This window comes from Apteryx rowi, unplaced genomic scaffold (genome assembly GCF_003343035.1).
Source record: "Apteryx rowi isolate R43461 unplaced genomic scaffold, aptRow1 scaffold_167, whole genome shotgun sequence".
NCBI classification, from domain to species: Eukaryota; Metazoa; Chordata; class Aves; order Apterygiformes; family Apterygidae; genus Apteryx; species Apteryx rowi.
The window spans coordinates 662,499-685,730 of NW_020447941.1; the positions used below are offsets into that span (position 1 = coordinate 662,499).

The 23,232-nt window shown below is 38.3% G+C and overlaps 1 protein-coding gene across 2 annotated transcripts in view; it reads right to left on the minus strand.

The window, feature by feature from the left end:
- RALGAPA2 (Ral GTPase activating protein catalytic alpha subunit 2) overlaps nucleotides 1-23,232 on the minus strand; it is a 176,574-nt gene that overhangs the window by 95,372 nt on the left and 57,970 nt on the right. For both annotated transcript variants that reach the window (XM_026060222.1, XM_026060223.1), the window contains exons 17-23: nucleotides 16,666-16,803; nucleotides 16,012-16,109; nucleotides 13,666-13,756; nucleotides 13,327-13,503; nucleotides 7,673-7,866; nucleotides 7,061-7,159; nucleotides 6,586-6,741 (exon numbers count right to left, since the gene is read on the minus strand). In XM_026060222.1, coding sequence (XP_025916007.1) covers nucleotides 6,586-6,741; nucleotides 7,061-7,159; nucleotides 7,673-7,866; nucleotides 13,327-13,503; nucleotides 13,666-13,756; nucleotides 16,012-16,109; nucleotides 16,666-16,803 — 953 coding nt within the window. The remainder of the gene's footprint in view (nucleotides 1-6,585; nucleotides 6,742-7,060; nucleotides 7,160-7,672; nucleotides 7,867-13,326; nucleotides 13,504-13,665; nucleotides 13,757-16,011; nucleotides 16,110-16,665; nucleotides 16,804-23,232) is intronic.

The window sequence follows — 23,232 nt, forward strand, 5'->3', positions numbered from 1 at the left end:
CCGTACGTTATCTAACACAGCTCATGAAAGGGGACGGCTTCTGATAATTCAAATACAAATGAGTGATACTATCACTTGAATTCTGAAGGTTTGGGGGTATTTCTAGCTGAGGTCTCCTTTCTGTAATTTTCTTAAAACATAAAAACATAATGATTCTTACAAGAATTCTCTCCCCACTGATTCTTTCATGCAGTTTTTTTTTTAAGTGGTATTATAAAATGGCGTGTTTATTACAACAACAGCGCAAAGAGACATTTAAGTAACTATTTTTAGGTAAGGAGTTGGAGGTAATTCAACTGTGACTTACTCTATACTGCCATTTATACAGTGACTTCTCTCATCTGAGAAGGTGATGCAATTGTTGCAGAGAATTATTCACTTCTTCATGCAGAGATGTTTGTTATTAGACTCTTAGATATGGGCAAATTAGATGCAGCTCAGTTACATCACTATCTCCTTTCTCATCAGCTAAGCTAATTGCTAAATCTTGAACTCAGAGTGCCATGGGACCTTTTTACAAAATACTCCCTTGCATTGCTCTTTTATATATCCCATGAGATAACACAGACAAGTCTGAAATGTTAGGCTGCATTTGCCATGAATAATATTGTACTAATTTCAGACACATATTCAAAATGTATTCTTTTATTTTTCTACCAACACCAAAATTTATACAATACAGCAAAATGCTCAAATCCTTAATGGAGGAGTGGGAAAAAAAAGAGTAACTGCAAGTGACAAGTAATGAGAACAGTACATGCACTCGAACAGGAAGGTAGTACTCTCACCAAAGAGAAACCTTTTTTCTCCATCCAGATAGCTACGTGTATCTGGACCAGTGTCTACTGAAATAAATGCAGCTGCATTTGTGTTTAACTCCTATCTACTCAGAAAGTAAAATTAGTGCTTTATCTAAGTTCTTTATCTTTATATTGGAGGTGCTATTTTCATTATGATTAACTCCATAACAACAGTTTGCTCATGTAACACAAGACGTGTGTTTTGAGAGAAACATGTTTCAAAAAGAAACATCTTCTCAAAAGAAACTGATAACTAAAATACTGATAATCACACTTAAATTAAAATTACAGTCGGAAACCTTTTTAATAAGTTATGTAGCCACATAAAAACCTCATCTAAAATAGTCAATGTGATTACGTTCGGTTAATCCATCTTTCCATTGCTTCTCCCTATAATAATTTTCCCATAAGAAAAGCCCCCTCCCCTTTCTCCATTAACAGCTGGCTTCCTTAAGAGCGAGTCATTTATGCTTGTGCTTAGCAAATAAGAAATCTCACAAAGTAGGTCTATCTTCCACTGTAAGGTCTCCAATTTCCAGTCTCTCCGTGCAAACTGGATCAAATTTCCCCCACACCTGGGAAGTTTAATCTTGTTAGCGGCAAGGCAACAGACTACTAAAATGTCTTGCCTATGCCATTTACCTCCCTGCGGAAGAGAGACCCCGTGCCCAGTCATTAAGGTACCATGGACAGCACACACACACAAAAAAACCCAAAACAGAAAAAAAACACACAAATAATTTGAAAAATATATCCATGACCCATATTGGAAGATACCAAAGATATTGACGCTTTTTATAACATTATCTAACCTGAAGGATTGTCTCACAAGTATCTATTTTGCAGACATACTGAAACACACACACACACGTCTTAATAACGACATTACTACTAGCAATATTAACTCGGGGTAGAGAATTCCTGGCCTGTGACTGTGACGCCTACATACTTCTACAAGAAAAAAAAAAAATAACAGAAAGAATGACAGCATTATATTATTTAAAAGTAGCGAAGCAATTTAAATTAATCATTAAATGATTTGTGTTTTATTACCACTGCCACCACTGTTAAAAACACAGATGGAGTCTTCAAAGGGCAATTCTAGTTACAACTGATAACTATTTTTTTTTTTTTTGATTAGGGCATCATTTCACTCCTTGACAGCCATGAACCAAATCTTGTAGCAAGTCTGCTTTGTAGAAAATTCAAGATCATTCTGTGGCACTATCAGACAAACTTGAAAATTAAAGATTTTATGGAATGAAATACAAGTAACAGTACCCTTCTCACTACAAACTTCTCTAGATTCAGCTGCCACAGAACTGTACTTTGTTAATAATATGACAAAATACAGTGAGCAATAGTTCACAGCTGTCAAAAGAAATTAGTGGTTTTGGCTGCTTAAGCAGGGGACTGTTAGGGCTTCTGAAACACAAGGAGTCATAGCAATCCAATTTAACATACACAATGGCCACGTTTAACAAGACAAGTAACAGCTCGAGCTGCCGCACGGTACCTAGCGGGACACTGTTTCAGAGCAAACACTGTGAGACATCACGGGCAAAAGTTTTTATCAGTTTCTCACGTCTGGGGAATTTCACAGCAAACTGAGCTAAAAATAAGTTTATTTCGGTATATGAAAACTTAAGTCCTAGAAACAAGGTTGTGGGGGGGCAGGCGTATTCTGCAGTAATATGAAATGCCGGGATCCACGTTTGACTGGTGCCCAACAACACACCCTCTTCCATACAGTGTTTACCAGGTAACAGCATATCCCAAAAATCGTTAAGAAATGTGAAAAACCGCCAAATCAGTACCGGGACAGATTCTGCAGTATATTGTGTTTGTTGTATATGATCATCTTTTAGTGGAAGCTGTAAGGACTTAGGACAGCAAAGTGCTACGCAATGTGCACTTCATGATACGCTGCTGTTTCCGCATATCAAACTAGGTACTTCTGCCTCATACGAAACATTCCTGCATTTGTATTTGGAACAGATTTTATCCTCAGCACGTGAAATGTTTAAATAGTCTAAACAGCCATCAAGCAGCTTGATGATTACCATAGTGGAGCTGCATAATTATAAAGAATATACTTCATAACAGAACATATTGAATGAGAATTTAAGCTCCAAAGCAGCATGAGTTAATACTTCAAGCCAGCCAGCTTCATAACTGAGGAAAACAGACAGAATTGGAAGGAGAGTAACATGTAAGGAAACTTGTGGTCAGGTATGCCACCAAGAGGCAAAAGAGGCAAAAACGAGCAAGCCAAGGAAGAACAAAAGAACAGCACCAACGTGCAAAGCATCTGCGAAGCCCTGGCATGATCTCTAATTTAGGGTCTGCCTTCACTGCACCGTCTGCGCTCCTAGGGTATGTTTAATTTCTAAATTGCGCAAGGATTGAAATCCCGTTGACAACAAAACAAGAGGCTTAAATCAGTGGAACCATTACTATCATTAAGTGTCAAAGCAACATAAACAAACAGGGTCAGAAATACTGATCATCGACAACCAACAGCACATTTGATTTTTTTTCAAAACACAGAAAGGGGCTAGGCGGAAGTCCAGGGGGTCTGACCACAGGGGGTGTTACGTTATCACACAGTCCTTCTTCGCGGGGACACGAAGCGATTCTGTACTGCAGGACAGAGTACTCTGTCCGACACCTGAAGCGCGTTAGGGAAATGCAGAAAAGCGAGCGGCTCCGCAGCCCCGGGCTGCGTGAACTGGACCTGGGCTCGGGAGGCGCGGGGGCTGCAGAGGAATCTTTTCCTGGAGCTCTTCCGTTGCTATCTGGAAATGCACTGAGTGCGGCCAAAAGGAGCGCTTCCTCTACACTTTTATAAATCACAAATGGGAAAAAATAAACGGCAGGTGTTTATGACTTTCCGACTGTTGCAGCAGCAGCTAGGACTCTTACATGTTATCAGAAGAAAACTCTCCCCCCTCCCCTCACTTTTTGGCAATATCTATTTGAAGGGAAGACTTCCCAAATGTTCTAACTCTTCAGGAGGGAAGCTGGGATTCAGAGGGGAAGAGTCAGGTTCATCATTTCTCTCCTTTCCTTCCCAACCATCTCAGAAAATTTGTTTATTTTGTTGATACTTAATTTTTTATTGACTGCATCTTTGCAAAATCAGAATGTTACAAAAGAATTCTTAAATACATATTTTACCAAATAAAATTTGCTGAGGTTTTCTTTCTCTCAAATCCCTGAGAGAGAAAACTGAGTCTGAGAAAAAAAAGAAAGTTTGATTTAGATTTTCCTCCTTTATCCTAAGGAGGAAAAAGTCAATCTAGCGTAATGCAAATCTGAAGAAAAGGAAGGGAGGGCGGGATTAGGAATATTCAAGAGTTCATCTAGAACGCCAATATTTAAAGACTAGCCCTATTACCTTGCTAAAGCGTCTTGGCATATTTTTGCCAATGCGATTCTCTTCTGCCAGTCTTTACCCTTCTTATGACCAATTATTATTGGGGGGGGGGGCAGGAAGGGCATGAGATTAGCATGGTGGAGGGCAATATTAAAAGTCTTTAGCGTTATCATCTTACTGTGAGAACAGTACTGGGCTACACCCAGACCAACCACAATTTACACCCACTTGTCTTAACACAGTAAGGAGAACTTCGGGACCTTTCTACAACAAGCAACAGGAAAACAACAAGCAACACGGCGGGACAACCAACCTAAGTGGTATGCAAAGCCAGCTACAGCAGGAACGTGAACTAATACTTTACTTCTCCTCATAACGACAGCGCTTGCTGTAAGTGTTTAAAGAAAAAAAAACAACTCATGCTAAACGTATGCCTCAGGTTTTGAAGGTTAGAAAGGAGATGTCTTGGCATATATCACAATTCAGTGTTTTGCTTTTATGATGTGCAGATCAAAATACGAAAAAGCTCAAAGTCTGATTGGCATATTGAACGCTGATGAAGCAAAACAGAGCTTTAAAACACCCCCAAAAAAGCATCAGTGACTTAACGCTAGTTAAGCAAAAGGCCAGGTCTTCTTCAGGATTAGAAGTGTAATAGAGATTGGTTACAACTGGAATAATCCTGTCCACGCAAGTCGCTTTCTACCGGCTTAATATGAGGCAGGACAATAACTTCCAGGAAAAAGCTCTCTGAAGAACTGGAGATGACTACTACCCTTCTTACGAAGAGGGCTGTGTGCCCTCTGCTGGAACGAGGGGCACAGTGCCTAGCCATTACTTTCATGAGAACACTTCTTTCAAGGACAAAAGTTTACTCCTACCACTATAAAAATATGGAAATGTTTTCAGATATTATCAATTTTGTTGAAAGTCTATTCCTTACAATTCTTACATTATGAATATTTAGCCGTTTCTGTGGCCAAATAACCTAACATCTCAATAAATTAACTCTTTTCCTCATCTCCCACTGAGTAGTTTATAAGATCAGGCCAAACTGCAGACCGACCGACTTACAAGTGACATTTATGCAAAGAAACAAATTCTCGTCAGCAGCTCCTTGTTAGAGTGACAAAATAACCTTCTGTCTCACTTCTCATTTAAAAATCCTGCTTCAGTCCCGCCTGTACCAGGTAAAACGAGCTGGAACGACTACTGCAAACATCCCCTGAAGGATTAATTCTGAAGGCGAAAGTCTGTGGAAGAATACGTTAAAACCAGTTTTGGAGGACCTTGTTGCAAGCAATGGCAAAGGGCATTGGAAGGAGCACGCTGAGAGCAGACACTGCTCATAATTTAACAGAAAGCTCTTTTTAGCCCCTCCATTGCCTGCGAGTGTGTCTAGCATTTTACACCGTCTTTAGGCCCTGCGATAGAAGGAAAAACCTCTGTAACAGGAGGTGAGAGTAACCAACGTCTACCTGAATGTGTCAGGAATGTGAACAACAGGCTACCTTGAGCAGCTGCTCGGGGAGCACCAGCTCCAGAGCGGCACGCTTGCTGACAGTATGCATTAGATCCTTTGGGCGTGACAGGTTCTCGCTTTAGCGAAACCTAAATTTAAACATATTGGTCAAACACGCAGCGTAGCACAAGACTTTATACCAACTGAGCATGTGAACATTTTGAATATGACCAGCTTGACTCATCTGTTAATCTTATGATGTGGAAGGACAGAAACTCATTAAGATTATTCCTTAGAAGCCTACAGAACCCAAGGAAGAAACATCGAATCTCTCTGATACAGTTGTGACAGTAAGTCACAAATGAAAGGAAACAAAAGAAAAGCTGTGTGTCATTTAGACACTCAATGTTCACATGGATCTTTAAACCTTAGCATACATGGGCTTGTTCTCTCAATCTCTTGTTTATAACCAAAAATTGAATAAACTTTAAAACACAACATTAGGTCACGTGCCAGACAGCAAAAGCAGTAAGTGCCATTTAGCAGTGGCATCCTTTCAGTTAAACTGCTTCTTTTTGCAACTCACCAATTCTTTCTAATTTATTCTTAATGTGAAAGTAATATGAAACTTAAACAGTTGGATTTCAGAAGAGATACTTGTGAAAGGGCACAACCAGAAGTTATTTAAAAATTTATAACCTGAAGAGTAATGAGAAAGTTAGGACAAAGGGGAAAAACATGCTATATAGTCTAAGGTAAGAATACATTAGGCTACACAGGATATTAGGCTACAGGATAATTTCACACAATTTTTTGCAAAGGTTTGCTTCCTTTCTACTTCAGATCTTCAAGTATGACCATATAGACATTTCCATCAACACACGGCATACAGACACATCCATTTGTAATTACTGGAATATATTTTTTTCAAGTAAAGCTTGTACCTGGTCTTCACTTGTTAAGCCAAGGTGCATCACAAAATAAAAATGAACCAAGAAATCCGAATTTGGCAGAACATCTTGACGTCTAGTCATCATAGCACAGATCAGCCTGTACGCCTGAAGTTTGCCTTCCTTATATTCATTTGGCAGGGTGGTTGCCTGAAAAGAGCAAAGACCTTGCATTAACACATCTTTTCTAGTGGTCAGCTAACCCAATGCTGCATCTTCACCAAGACTTTCTATAAAGCAAATCTAAGGCATGTATTTATTAAAATAGACTGAGTACAAATAATAAACAGAGGGAAAAAAAGCTGCTTTGGTAACGTAGATCAGTGATTTTCAATGTATATCTACAGACCTTGGAGGGTATCACTGCTGGCTAAGATAATGGATCGTGAAAATTAAGCATCACGCAACTAACTATATACAGTTTCAGTATTAATATGGTAGAAAACATTAAACTGAAGAAGGAACTTACCTTGAATAACCATGACGCAAATATTCTGAGAGGAGGAATTAAAACAGGAGGAGAGGGAGTAGACTGATTGTCCAAACTTATAGCAAGGTTGTCTCTTATCTGATGTTTTAAAACGAAGAAGGTTAATAAAAATAGCAGCTTAGCTAAAAACAGTTTTTTAATTCTAATTATTGCTTTTCCATTTTCTTTTATTTATTTTACCAAAGGCACTACACCCTGTGGTATACGCAGGATTCTTACAGAAACCAAAACTACCAAGAAAGATTGTTTTATAGTGCTTCCCCACATGCTAAGCAAATATTACCATTTTAGGCATACCATGAGCTTTTACACTGAATACAAACATTTATGGTATTCTAGTCTACACCTCTATTTTCTTTGCTATTGTTTCATCATCCCATTTAAAACAACTAATTTAAATTCTCTTATCATTGAAGAGGAATGTTCTGTTGGGGATACCTACTGGAACGCCAACAAAATTATCTTTGTCTATGATAGAATCCCCCAAATATCACACTTATGTTCCGGATGCTATTCCTAAATCAAAATTAACAATCATTTTTATAATAAATGAAAAATCATTATCATTGAAGTTAGCATTATATACAATACCTTTGCAAGTTTATACCACAGCTCATAGAGATACCCAAAAACTTTTGCGTGGATTTTAGGTGACTGTATGTTGTTCACATCACCAAGAATTCCCAAGATCCGTCTCCACAAAACAGCAGCAGAATCAGGATGCCAACCTATAAGGCTTCCACCAGCAATTATACTACAGTCATCAGCAAGGAACTCGCTGCTATCTGCAAATTTAAAAAAGTTCAAATTCAATGAATCAGAAACGCAATGTGCAATGTAAATTTGGTCAGTAAAAAATGAACACAACTACACAACAGGAATAATTATTCTAAACAGTTTTGAAGGGATCTCCTTAAATATAAGCATTTGTCTAACACAATGAGTCGGAGTTTCGTTTATTACTACCTAAATCAAAATATTCTTTTAGGTAACAGAGAAAATTGGCTACCTCAAGACAAAATATCATAAAGATTCATTCAGATTCAGTGTGCCATACAGTTATATAATTAGACAAGGCTTTTGGTATAGATAGATAATTTGCTTGGGGTTCAAAGTTTATGAATTAAACCATCATAATCAAATATAAAGTAACAACAAAACTTTCAAAATATTAAAGATTCAAAAGTCCTTTTCCTCACTGAACTGCTTAAGCATCATTCCTGTTTGAATTAACCGTAACTACCTTCCAAAATTACAAGCAAAACCAGAAAGATATCAATTATTAGGCTGGATAATATGTCAAAAAGTATTAGCCACTTCTGCAAGAATGTCAGAATATTTCTACAACTTACATAAAACTTTACACATAAATCACCACAAAACGTTGATTTGATTCTTTTTAAAAAGCATTCTCATCTAGAAGCTATGTTTACAAACACCTATAATTCCTCAGTGTTTATAACTTGGGGATTTAAATAAGTAACATTATTAGCTCTCAAACACCAAAATTGTGAATATCATATAAAATAATGGAGTGAAGCATATCCAGAAGTCAATTATAGAATATATACGGAAAACTGACAAGTGGGATTCATTTTTCTTATTTGTTGAATTGCTGTTGTGAAAAGAACTTCTGTTTCACAATGAAACAATTTTGCGGTAAAACTCCTCTTATGGGCTAGGGATTTATATTCAGCACAACAGAAAAGACGTATAAACTTTTGCTCAGAAAAGATGAAAAGCAAACGTTTATGTTTTAATACCAATGGGAACATCAGAATAGAGAGATCTGAAACACATGATCTCCAGAAACAGAACATATTCTGTCGCATATGACTAACTCTCAGCATTTTATCCCTGAAGAGTCTGCACGTAAAGGTTCAAGACAAGTTCCAAAAGCTCAAAGTCTTCACTGTGAATTTTGGAAAATTTATTCCTAAGTGAAAGAGAACAGAGCTTTATATTTACGTTTAAAAGGATACTGCTTTGGTCTCCCTGCCCAAACGCATGCACAAATTAGAAAAAAACACAGAAAAAGAGCGAATGCGTATTCCCAGCCCCCCGGGCTCGAGGCATGAGCAGCCTTTCTTGATGATGCGTGCGAGATGCTGGCCCTACGCACCAGAGACGCACCACAGCCACCGGCCACCGGCCTGCCTTCTTCACCTACTACAGAAAAGCCCGATGGCCTTCCCAGAAAGCTGTTAAGACCAATTACTACTTCTAAGAGTTTGCCATCTCAAACGGATTCTCTCTCACCAAGTCACCTCTCTTTTGCATTACACAAACTCTTACGTGACTCAAAGAAAAAACAGGCAAGAAAACACAGGCTGAAGGGCTTTCCATACAGGTGACGCTTAGCTATAAAGCGGTTTTTCATCAGACAAAGACTGCCCTCCCTCAAGCTTTTTAGTATGGAGACAAGTGCAGTTAGATGGGACATTCATGTGTGTTCTGGAAGATTTACTCCACTTTTCTCATTCTACGGGGAGTTCACAAGAGATGTCCACATAGAGCTGACAGAAAAAAGCTCCTAATTCTCATTGCTTATCAGTTGGAGTTAAGTATTTGTTTTCCTCAAGCACTTTTGAAGAACTGCCAATCCATAACTGGCAATAGGTAGAATCTCCATTACTAAGTATCTTCTTTTTTAAGATCGCACAGCATAAAATGACCTGGAAATGCAACAGAAAAAAGGAACTAAAAAATATACAGTAATAGTGAAGAACATGCTCAAGCATTAACATTGTACGCAGAAACAGTCAACTGAGATAGCAAGATGCAAACTGAGAAGGAAATCAGGGATCTGTGAAATCTGTCAGGATAACGGAATTAACATTTTTAAAAAGCAAACAAAAAATTCCATATTCGAGCGCAAACTTTAACGACCCAATGTCACGTTATCTTCTATTCGACCGAGACAAGGTGCGCGGCAGCTGCCTGCGCACCGAACGCTGCATGGGACCCAGGGGCAGCGGGGCCGGCGCTCCCCCCCGCAGCAGGGGGGCTCCGACGGTCCAGGCAAAGCCGCAAGAAACCTCTACGCTGGCAGATAAAGGTAACTGGCTTCCTAATCAAATTGTAGCCAAATCCTGGAAGAAATTAGTTTGAAGTCGAAAGCGCAAGATTCTCTCTCTTCCTACAACTTGCTTGGTCCATGGGTTCTTCGAAGTACAAACAAGGAGGGCAAGAAAATTAAAACAAGGGAAATTATTGTGAATTAACCAGTTATCTCCTATCAGTTGAAATACATAGTAAGGACTTCCTGCACATTCTTAGACCATCCTGCTACAAAATACAGTCTAACTTAAAATGTGTATTAAATTAATTCATTTTACTTCAACCCTAGGGCAGGCTAAGAGCGCCCATGTAATCAGCTACCACAACTCGGCTGATGAGCGGTGATTTGATATGATAATGCAATCATTTCAACTGCACGCTCATTTTCTGCATCGCAATTCATGAGAACCTACATCAGCTTCAGTCCGATCTTCCAAATTCCTTAAATTCTGGGCATTCAAATCTCATCTTTAGAAAACACTAAGAACAAAGACTTGGTGATAAAGTTTAAATCATTAACAGTGTGAAATAATTTGAAGAATACCCTTAAGAATATACAAAAAGAAAGCAAATAAATAACAGAATCTTCTAATCTGTAATTTACTTTCCATCTACTTTGTCTTCTTCAAATAAAGATGAACAAATGCTCGAGAATACATTTTTGGCCCTGCTTTGAAGGAATCCTCCACGAAATAACCCCTGCTATGTCTAATGAAACACAAACCACCATTTCAGGCTCATGCGACAGAGTTAGCTACACTAACTTCCGAGAACATTTTTGTAATCTTTCTAGTTGTACACAAAATTACACAAAATACCAGCCTTTATTTAGAGATGAGGACACAGCAGCATTTCTGCCTTTGTAAAACCAAAGTCCAAGCCAGACTCTCCTCAGTGGTGCCCAGTGACTGGGCATGAGGCAGCGAGCACAAATCGAGATGCAGGAAATCATGTTCGAACCTAAAAAAAAACCCCTTTTTACTGCGAGGGTGGTTGAATACTGGAATAGGTTTCCAAGAGAGGCTGTGGAGCCTCCATCAGAAATGCTCAAAACCTGACCGGACATGGTCCTGGACAACCTGCTCCAGCTGACCTGCAGGATCAGGGTGTTGGACTTGACGATCCTTGAAGGTCCCTGCCACCCACAGCTATTCCGTGACTCTGTAGTCAGGTCAGTAGTCATATTTGCAGTATTCAGCCTTGGAAACAAGTTACAGGGCAACAGGGGCTGAGTAATAAATAGCCACGTATTAACTGTCACCTCTTTTCAGCCCACAACGGCTAGATGGTAACCTACCTTCATTCAGCCCACAGGAAAAGGAACACTAACTTTAACTACTACGTATCTGCTGCAGCCGAATATGCACAGAAGGGTAGTTTTTACGTAGCTGATGCACTGTACCTAGTTCATGTTCACTTTTTCTATACCTATGCTCGCCATCTCCAGTGAGCAGTGATGGAGTTGTTAGACGGATCTCCCGAAAGGTGTACAATCAATATACATTTTAGAGCAACGACAGAAAAACAAATATTTTAAAATGATATGTAAATGAGAAAATAATTAGAAAAGATTAAATATGTATGTTTCGAAATAAATGCTTCATCTGTTCTATACACCTTTCCTGTTTAAACAGCACATTCAAATAAGACTAGAACTAAAAGAAATATAAATTATAGCCTATCTTTCTCTTACACTTCTGAAAGAGAAAATTTGTTTCTCATTGGCAAATATGTTGAACTTTCAAGAACTAGTTGCTGAAGAGATTTTTAACAGGGAAGGAGATTTTTCAGGGGAAATTCACACATACAAGAAAGTTTAGTTAAACCAAAGGAATCTATTCAAACCACCTTTGCCAGGCCCCGGCTCCGAATTATCCCTTGTAGAAGCTTCTCTTACCATTGAACACAGAAGCCGCCTAGGCAGGCTGCACATTTCTCAACTGGGTTAAGTTTCTGAAGCAGGCTTTGACTGAATCCATCCCAGTGGATCCTCAGCGGAAAGTGCTGTAGTTTGACCAACCAATTTAAAATTCCCATATGCAAAAGTTCAGAGCACAACTTCCACTGATAGTCAGTGTTCTCATTTTTGAAACTCCAGTCACAAATAATATTACTATTAATAGTAATGAATCTACAGAACCCAGCCCTACAATTCTGCAGATGAATAATCTGACAGATTACAGAACGATTACTAACTATTCAGGGGAAGTTTTCAAAAGCTACTAGAACTTGTACTTCTAGCCTCAGAGAGATATTAACTAGAGCTCGCTTTGCATGCACAAAACTCCTCCCTAAACAATATCCAGTATAATCAAAAAGATTTCAGTGACCTTGACATCTAACAGGAAAGCAGATTCCTCCACTTCGAAATGCATAATAAGCAACATGATTCACACCCGGAACACTAAAGATTTATCACAACGCCGTGCATCTCCATGAAGGCCTTTTTTAGAATATTTTCCATTTCACAGAAGGAAACTTTTTTCCATTTTTGCACCATAGAACACGTAGCTACCTACATATTTACCACAGCTCAAGCTGAAAGACTACTGGAAAACAAAAAAATCAATGTGTTCAATATCCTTTCTACTGCCATGCTCAGAATTACACTTCACAAACTACAACATACATTTGCTAAAAATGTTTCACTGTCTTTTTTTCTCCCCTCCTCTTAACAACAGTTATGACCGGCCTGTAAAATTAAGTGCATTGCTGCAAGAAGTATAGTTGGACACAGATTTACTCGGAGAAACACTCTCAGGGGAACTCTTACGTGCTATAGCACCCTTCTTTCACCTTGCAATAGTAGTAGCCAATGCTGTAACCACTCAAGCTGCTGCCATATTGCTTTAGATCAGATATGAACACAATCCTCACTGTGAAAATACTATACTGCAATTAAGTAGAAGCTAAACACATATTCTTTGAGTAAGGATTAACTGTGCAGCAACTGGAAGTGAACACAAAAGCTATTAGTGTATTCCAAAATTAAGAAAATGGCAGGTTGCATCAGATTACAGTATTTTAATTTAAAAAAAACTGACTGTGCAATTAGGATGATTTAAAACAGTAATTAATTCTTACTTGGCTAAAGAAACATACTCTTTATAACCAAATTGCACTGTATAAACTCCTTTGGGGATAGAAGTCTAAAATACTAAACACATTTTCTTTAGTGTAAGTACCTGTTAAATTTGTAGCATCCGAAGGACTAAGCTGAAGCCAGCGAGGTGCTTCAGGATCAACACAAACATCTGCTGATGCATTAACTTCATGGTCGTCTTCAGCAGTTTGCCAGGGGATAAGTGCGATCTCTACTTCGTTATTATAGCCAATGGATGCGTCACTACTAACGCTTTCACCTAAAGCAAGCAGGGGATTAATAAAGATCAGGAACCCTGGTTTTAGAGATAACATCAGCAAAACATCATGAAAAGCGTCTCATGTATCTGTAACAAGAGAAAATTAACACACTGATATCAGCTGCTATGCTTAAGAAAAATACTGTATTTCTTAGAACTCACTCTTTTCTCTCTCCCGGCGACTTCCATGTGACTGCTGCAAGTCTGCTTTCAAATCTAATTCAGCTGGACTGCTGCTCCTTCGTACTAGGACCTTCGGAGAAAAAATACTGATTAGTAGCAGCTTATGCCTATCACAGTTTTGAAAACTGCATTACATTCCAACAAACTCAAGACACACACACACACATCTATATATACACACATATATATAGAAAGTTACCAGAAATTAAACTAAACTCAGGCAAGATATTTTCATGTACCTTTTAGACTACCCAAATTTCTTTAAATGTCTTAGGACACTGGCATGCTTTCGATTTCTGTTTTTATCCTCCCTTTCTCAAACTCAGGTCTACCATAATAACAAGAAATAGGCAGGATCTATGTTTCTCAACAAATCTGAAACCATTCAATATTTTTTGAATCACTTTCTTGATTTTAATAGATTTTTTTCTAAAATTCCTACACAGATCCCTAAGAAAAACTGTTTCACTTGTCTTTCCCTGCTATGGTAATGAAGACGACCCACTGGATACAAGAATAAACTGTGGATAAATCTCCAAAATCCCATATAAACCCTTATGAACCAGCAAAACCTTTAAGAAATTAATACGCATCTCTTACATCAGATGCATTATTTGGTTGCAAAACAACCTATGTGAAGACTCCAAATCTTTTGTTTACTTTATTCACTTTTTTTTTTTTGCAAATATTTATAGCCTGCTTGCTGAAAACCCCTCAGAAGTTTTCTACTTCAAGATGATATTGCTCTGTCCCTAGGCATCATCGTTTTGTTTTACATCTGGCAGATCACCTTTAAATTCACATCTCTTGCATCTCCATATAATCTACAATAGTAAAAATTAGTTTGCTTCCCCCCCCCCCAAAAAAAAAAAAAAGTCTATCAGGTTATCTATCACTATATAACTTTGCAAAAAAAGCCCTATGTTCTACACCTTACCCCCAGGAGCATATTACATGTAACTGCTCAAGAAATCTCAATTCAGTTAACATTTTTGAAAATTCATCTTGATAGAAGACATTTTGATTTTTTATTTGTTATTACTATTTTTAAATAAATTATTTCTTGAAGTAATTTTTGATCCGCTGGCCAGAAATTAAACCATTCTGTCTTTCCACATATATTTGAGAAAGCAAATTATTGCCACCAAAGAGACAAAGAACTGACTTGTAGGAGTTATTTCAAAACTGTGGATATTTTTTTTTTTCTTAAAGCTGGAGAGAATTGACAATTATTCCCAAGAAATACACATTTTCTTGTGCTGCCTGATAGACTGCAGAGTGGTTTCCTTGCCCCGGCTAACCTGAATTTTGGTTATCAGCGTTGGAAATTTTTCACCGAGTTGTGATTTGAAGTCAGAACTTGCTCACACAGTATCTTAGCAAGCTATGCAACAGAGACATGGTCCAACCCCCAGCTTCAGCTTGCAAAAGAGGGTGAAACTACAGTTCCAGGAACAGCCCCAGCAGCAGAAGGGTGTAAATATTTTATAATACATGCTGCTAAAGTCGAATGGGGAGGCAGGTTAATTTTTAATTCCCCACAATTACTGATCTTGCCTCTCTCCCTCTCCTTTCCCCTCCACCACATAGAGTGGACTAGATTTTCCTTTCTTTCTGAGACACTGTTATTTCTAAAGAGATTAATGAAAGCATTGCACAGGAAAAGTCTTGCCCCTCTTCCCCAAAGCCAAGAGTTAATGGTACTTAAAGTCCACGTGTACGGAAGAGCCAAGGACCAAAGACGAGATCCAGCCTGAAGTCCTGCATGCTGTATTGCATTATACTGCCACCAGAACGCTCAGCCTTAGTCATTTATTATTTCTACCGTTTATTCAAAAGTTGCATTAAAAATTTATGAAACATGCCCGTCCTAATGTTAACTTATACAAACATCTACAACAAACAGCTGGCGGTACCAATTGTGCTGAAGGAAAGCATTTCCCCCAGCACTTCAAACCATCAAACATTTATTCCAGTGCACTGTAACTCTATAACAGCCATGAATTATTCATAAAAAACAAAGTATGAACTTCCTGTTCGTATTTGATATAGAAAAGGATAGAAATCTATTTTATGGGAATAGAGTATAGCCGATTACACAGAACTGCACTGGCACCTTACCATATCAGAAGACACACAATGATCAGACCAAATAGTAAAAAAAAAAAAAAAAAAATATTTACAGCTTAGTTACAGCTTCCATACTAGAAGTGTGATTAACAAAATGTTTATGCTTTCAGTTGCTAGCACTTCCAAATGCTAAAGGCATCTGATTAGAAATAAAATATACTTTGTATATAAAATATACTTTGTATTTTGCCTTACATGCTCAGCTTCATGTTCCTTTTTTGTACATCCCTTATTTTCCTGTATTGGTTTGGAGTCTGAAGAAGTTAAATTCTGAGAACTCCCAGCCTTTTTACCTACGCATTTCAGAAAGTAAACAAGTGAAAGAAATACAAACAAAAGGACCTAGCAAAGAAGAAAATTTCAGCTACTTTCACATACACATTTCTTATTATTTATATAAAAGCAATCTAATACAATAAATATTGTAAAATTGTCATGGATTAATTAATATGAAGAAATACATGATGTTTTGAAAAATTCTTCATAAACATACTTACGTATATCATAGATACAGAAGTAAAACTTGAGCAAATAAAGTTTAAATGCAATGACAGATGAAAAAAATTAAGTTACATGAAAATTGCATATATTCAAAGGTTTCATTTTTAAATGAAGTATAAAATGTAGTATATCAGGACTGTTATGTCCTGCACTCGTGATTTTGAAATAATTATTTTTAAAAAGGTACAAAAGGTACCAATGATACATTTACCAAGAAAAATGAGATACAAAACATTTTCGAACAGCAGAGTTGGAAACCAAAGCAGACAACTGCAGCATCTATGAGGCTGAACATTCTCAACACTTTTTCTCCACAAGTGCCGCATCATTATATTTCATGAAAATTACCTTGAAAAAAATCGGATGTAAACTGATCTGTAATATCTGAAGTGCTACTACTTCGAGTTAATTGTTGCTCTTGGTCTGCAAATAGGCCAGTAGCTTCTGCTCCTGTTGATGTTTCCAACTGCTGAGATTCTTCAACTTCTGTTGGTGTAAATAAAAAACAAATATGCTCAGAACTGCAGAATTATTTGCATGGGATCAATCCCGATCTAAGAAAGTTATGTGAAAAGGTGACCATTTCAAATATTTAAAACTCCAAATTACAGAAGTTAAAATGACAGTGTAATCTGAGTTTTACAAAATCACTTTAGAAAAGAATAAAGTTCAGAGAGACGTATGAGCAGTATAAATGGTAAAAGGTCTAGAAAAAGTAAGAGAAATCACTTCAAGGGTTCAGAACACATAACGAAGGCTGGGAAGACGTCACGTGAACCAACCCTAGAGACCCAAACTAGACTTGGTTTGTTCTGGAAAGAAATAGAGTAGAGGAGATATAGCAAAACTACTATGAATTCATAGCACTGAAATGGTTACGGTCCTTATTGATTTCTCCTCCCTAAAGAGGGGAAGGGGAGAACAAAAGGTAACAGTTCAAACAGTTAAAAATAAAAAAAATAAAAAAATAAAAACCCTCAAATATCCCTGAAAGTTCTCCCTCTCCTCATCTCCCTCTCACATCCAGTCCTTGGCAGAGAATGCGTGCCAAACTAAACATACTGCATTACACCACAGATAAGCCACCTCAGTCATTCAGAAAATTCATTTTCTGCACTCTTTAGAAGATTTACAGAAAGACTTTTCTAGGAGACTTTAGATTTAGAGGTTTTCTTGCTGGGAAGAGCTTAGGAGAGGAACTCAATCATAAGAGAAGAGATATGTGAAAAGAGGAGACTATGACATTTCCCTCTTCTCCTTTTAGTTCTCCTCACGCCCTCAGGAATTGCACTGGTACAGGAGTCTACTGGGTAAGAAATAAATAAATAAAACCACGAGTTTTTGACACTCTCTTTTCTCAGTACAGTGGTGAATCTTTGCTGAACACACAGGTTGCACAGCCCTCAAGGTTCTTTTGCAGGTGAAAATAAAAATGTGAAGTCTTTGCTTTGACTTGAACGTGAAAACCTTCTCAAACGTTATGAGTCCCAGAGCGCAGCCAAACAGCCCTTCACGCTTCCAGAAAGCACGTCCATCCTTTCCGGGCAAGAACCGCACTGTGTGCCAGGAAGACTGAAACAGCCGTGGGAGTCCGGGCAGTTCTTGCAAGCTCTTCCAGCAGCTCAGAGCTAACAGGATCTGCCAAGTCTGGTAACGCTTCCGGTATCCAAGAAAGGTTTACGGGATCTCATTTAACCTAATGGGGTTGTGAAGAATGGAAATCCTCTGGGAAGTTGGGCTGAACCTCAAAGGACTGTCCCAAGGGTACAAAAGGTTAAAACAGCAGTATCAGTGTACCAACGAACACTTTACGTTGGAGACGCTTTGATGCGACTGTTACAGCTTTTAACAGCACTTTGGATTCAAGTTCGTGATAGCAAAAGCTCTGCTTTGATTGTTGTGCATTACTAATTTATGAAAAGCTATTTACTGGAGATAGAATATACATTAAGATTTCAAAAATATATCCTAAATCCTACAGTTTATTAAAAAACAAAAACCACCTTATTATGTACTCAAAGAGCCAGAGGAGAGAGAGAGGCATGAAAACTCAAGTGAGAAAAAGTATACTGATATCCTGGGGAAGGAGCAACAGGAACTCTAGACATTAGCTAGGAAGACGCTTTTAGAAATGCATCGCTCAGTATTAGGGAACAAACCCCCAGGAAAAAAACAGAATCAAGTATGCTTCATTCAGCAGTGACATTTCTAATCATGGCCATGATACTGGTCAGTGCCACCTACCATACTTAAGTTAATTGTCAGTTCTTCCCCCAGAAAGCAGTAAACACGGCCCCTCAAAAAGAAAAAACTCCCACCACCATCAACCATCAGGTTGTTCAAGATGTTCAATGTCTACACGCCCAAAGCTGTTTTGCTTTTTCTAAAAAAGAGGAGAGATGTTGCTGTAACAGCTCTGTGACTTTATGAGCAGTCTTTTTCTTAAATAACGAACGTGGGCTGATTTACTGAGTCTTCTAGCTTTCTTTCAGCATATCATTACAGAACATGCACATTAATTAAACTGACTTTTCCACACCTTTCTACTCTTCTCTTTCCTCATTTTCTTTGCATCCTATCTCCTTGCTGCTCTATGTTCCATCGGCCTCTTTGCCGGGTCGGTACTTCTCCCACCATCTAAACTGCATCTGAAGGAAGCATCTTTGGAAGCCTGCAGAAGGCTTACGTGCCAGCTGGAGACTGCTGGGGCAGGAATGCAGTCCTCTCCTCTGCTGCTTCTGGCAGAGAAGTCAGCAGCAGTTTACAGACACCGGTGTGCCGCTGGCAAACCTTGGGAACTGACGTAAGGGAGGGTCTAACTAGGCATAAGGAAGAACTTTTCCCCCACGAGGGCAGGGAAGCACTGCAAGAGGTTGCCCAGAGAAGCTGCGCCGTGCCCCTGTCCTTGGAAGATCCCAAGAGCAGACTGGACGAAGCCTGAAGCAACCTGGTCTGATCTCACGGCTGACCCCAATTTGAGCAGCAGAGACCTCCTGAAATCCCTTCCAACCTGAATTATCCTGTGATCTTATGACCCTAACTTCAAAAACACCGCAACCTTTTCATCTTGAAGGTAATATCATTACCTTTATAATTTGAACAAACTCCAACAAGTAATATGTCAATGAACTCTTTGTGAACTAATTTTTTAACAGATACTGTCTATCTAAACACATCTGTTTATGTGAACTCACATTGAGGCTATACTTGTAAAGAAATTAGCAAGAATTAGCAAGAAGTAATATACACAGATTGAAGCAGCAGCTTGGAGAAGGAGGAGCTACTTGTTTGGTCAATCTACACCAGCAAGTGAGTTAATACCTCACTTACAACAGATATTAAATATCTATTTATATAACATATTTAATTATTTCAAAAAAATGCTAAAGATACTTCATGGAGTAGGAATGCCTGAAGAGCCACAATGCATCAGATGCAGAACTTTTCTTTTTCTTGCTTACAGCAGCTAACAACTCTGGTTGGGGCTTAAGAGTCAAAAATCCCTCTCGGGAAGTGAAGTATAGAAGGCAACTGAAAATCCATTTTTCAGACACCTACTAGTTATAAACAGAAATAAAAGAAAGTCCCCCAACAGGGTGGAGAAATCTCACTACTTACACCAACAAACCTTGGGTAGGCGAGGGGACTGAAGCGTAAGACGAAGCCGCTCTATACGCTTAGGCCGTTACCTCCGCGTTTTTCACATCCACGTCCGGCACGAACATGGAATTCTGTTCACGAGCTGTACACCAGGGCTCGTTTGAGCTTTATTTACCACAATAGCACGTTCCACAGGGTAAGACCAGAAGTAGGAAAAAACACCCTACTACACTTTTCTGAGTGAACATACATCTGCTTAGATATGAATAACCACCAAAATGTCCAGATCTGGACGACTGACCTATTTTTAGTTTTTGCATTCCTACCTCCCAGTATGTTTGTTTTACGCTGTATTAAAATTTAAACAACTACTTGGAAACTTATAATGAATCAAATTATTGAAAAATGTAAACATGGAGAAAGATATTATTTCTTAATAGAGAAAATTAAGTTTAAATAAGTTTAGTTACTAGGGAATACAAATCTAAATATATAGTAATTCACAGTAATCTTAAATATTAAAATGAACAAAATCTGAATTGCTTGCAGTGCTAGAAACATTTCGAGAGAAATCAGACACTATCCAAGAAATAAGAGGCACAGACAAATCTTTTAGATTTGTTTCTGGAATCAATAACTCCAGGAAAAATTCTTTAGAAGCAGAAATCCACATTTGTAAGCATTTGATTTGTAAGAATTGATTGTGATGCAGACTAAGACTTTTTTTTTTTTTAATCAAGTAGCTTTGACCAGCTGTATTTTTTTTGCTTGCACATTGTTTCCACCATCTCTTACATTCAAGCATTCAACTAGTTTCTACGTTAATTCCTTGAACCGATTTTGCCATCCTTCTTTTCCCTGAAGCAGTCACTTATTTTGATAAAGAATACAGTTGCAGCGATCAAATAAAAACCACTAGAAGTAACCGCATTTTACTACCCTTAGTAAATTTGGAAAAGGACAAGATATGCTCTCACATTACTAAACTTGCTCATAAAAAGGAACCATCTCTAACAGCTACCAGTACTACTTAACAACCTGTTTTGTACAGATCTGAGGTAGAGAACCGGTGTAAAACATCTCATTCGACACTACTAAAGAATACTCAACTGGACAGAAAAAAGGTAGACAGATAGCAGTTTAAAAACATAAAGAACATTTATATACAAGATGACTTTAAAGTACAGTACCTGACAGTCTGTGAGAGCAAGAAGTGTAAGAGATACCAGGTAAGAGAGAGCTCACAGTGTGAAGCAGAAGAGGTACGCTTTTAGTAGCTGGCAAAGCCTCATAAAGATGAACACAGTTGCTGATAGACTGGCTTCGCTTAGCTTCCAGGAAAAAAATAAAGCAATAATTATGTCAGAAAGTAGTGAAATACTTATTTTTTTCTTATGATATTTGAATGGCAAGATACAATGAAACACAAAGCTTTTAAAAGTAAAAATCTTACATCGTTAAACCCAGAAATATTTCCTATAAACTGTAAGTTAACGATGTGCAACTGTATCCCGCACATTGAGAGTACTACAATCATGACCGATTTCTGAATACCACAATGCGGAATATTTCATTTTGGCAGCATATGATTGCTATCTACTGGCTAGTTCGACTTACCTGCTTTTATTTTCATTGAATTTGGCAGCAGAAGGAATATCTATAGCAGCACAGACAGTTCAAAACTAAAGAATGGAAAAATTCTTTCAATTTCCTTTCTGCTGGCAATGCTGAGATAATACAGGGCTTGTTTTGGGCCTCCACTTTGAAAGTGCAGTATTTTAAGATAACTATGTCTTTCACCAACAAAAAACTCATTTCAGAGAAACATGCAAACAGAATATATGGCTAGTAACAACAAAAACAGCATCAAGCAAGCTGTGTGCATGGGCTAAACCGGCTCATGTATCAGAGATACCAGCAATACATATTTTCTCCTTTGGCTATGAAACTGTTCGGAAAAGCTACGATTATGGAAGATATTGCTAACAGAGAGGAATTTACCAGGTAAGAACGTTCCCTTTGGTAGCAATCCAGCATCTCTCATTATTCCGCATATACATAGGGAGTAGTGAATAGTAAGGCGGATGGTAAACATATCGAGGCAGAAAGGATCTCCCCATGAGATGAAATACCTCAACGGCATTTCAGGATGAACATCTGAATATACAAAGCAACGTCCTGTTGCTTTACCAACTTCCTCAGTAAAAGCACAAGCTTTCTATCCAAGAAATATGGTTATCACATATATATATATATATATATACACACACACACACACACACTTAGGTATAGGCCTCCACTACATCAGAAGGAGATCTACCTGGCATATTTTCTGTGATGTACTACTTGATCCGTGAAGTCAGAGAATTTGCCTGTCTAAAATTTTTGACAAATCAGGTGAAAAAGAGACTGCCTTAGTTAAACAGGTTACGCTCCAAGGGTGTCAAGAGCCTCATGGGACTAGCACCTGTAGGCAGCAGATCCGCAAGTTGAGAGTATAAACACAGCTCGGGTAACTTGATAAGGGCTCTTGTTCAAGGGACAACTGCATACGAGAAACTAGGAGACACAGTAGCTGGACACACTGAGCTATGGATGGCCTCGTATCCACAAAAGCCAGAGCTTAAAAAAGGTGTTTTCTTCAAGGTTGTCTAGCTACAGGCATCCTTTAGCAATATATGCCTGTCTGAGGAAAAATAAATAAATAAAATCAGGATGTCCTTCTCAATTTTAACCTGAAAATGGCACTTGACACCACCTCAGTATGTGAACTGTGACATAACGTGCTGCTTCTCTCACTAGATATTTGAGCAAAATGTTTTCTCAGAATGAATATAACTGAGAGCCTTCAAACCTGACCCTGTTTATGACCACCATCACTTCCTTTAAAACAGTTTTGACGCCCGAGGAAGGCCAAATAGCAGGTTTGTACGGGTAGCAAGGTAGTCTATATTCAGCTTACAGCAGATGAGGATGTTAAAAGACAGCCAGCTATAACCAGTAAAGGAACAAGCCTCGCCTTATCAAGGCTAATACCTACATCTGGATTTTACTGTGTTTTTCATTTATTCATTCCTTGAGTTAATGGGACTCCAGGGCATCATCATAGATCTCTGTGTGAGAAAAAACGTGGAGGATCCCTTTGAGACTCTTTCTCTGAAGGTATCAATTCTAAGTCTGCTCTACCAGAATCTCACTATCAGGTCTTGTTCAGAATGGCTGCTTTAGATGGGTGACTGGAGAAACAGATGGTGTTTAGAAAAAATTAATTCAGAAACACTAATTCACTAAGAGAAAAAAAGAAAAATCTAGTCA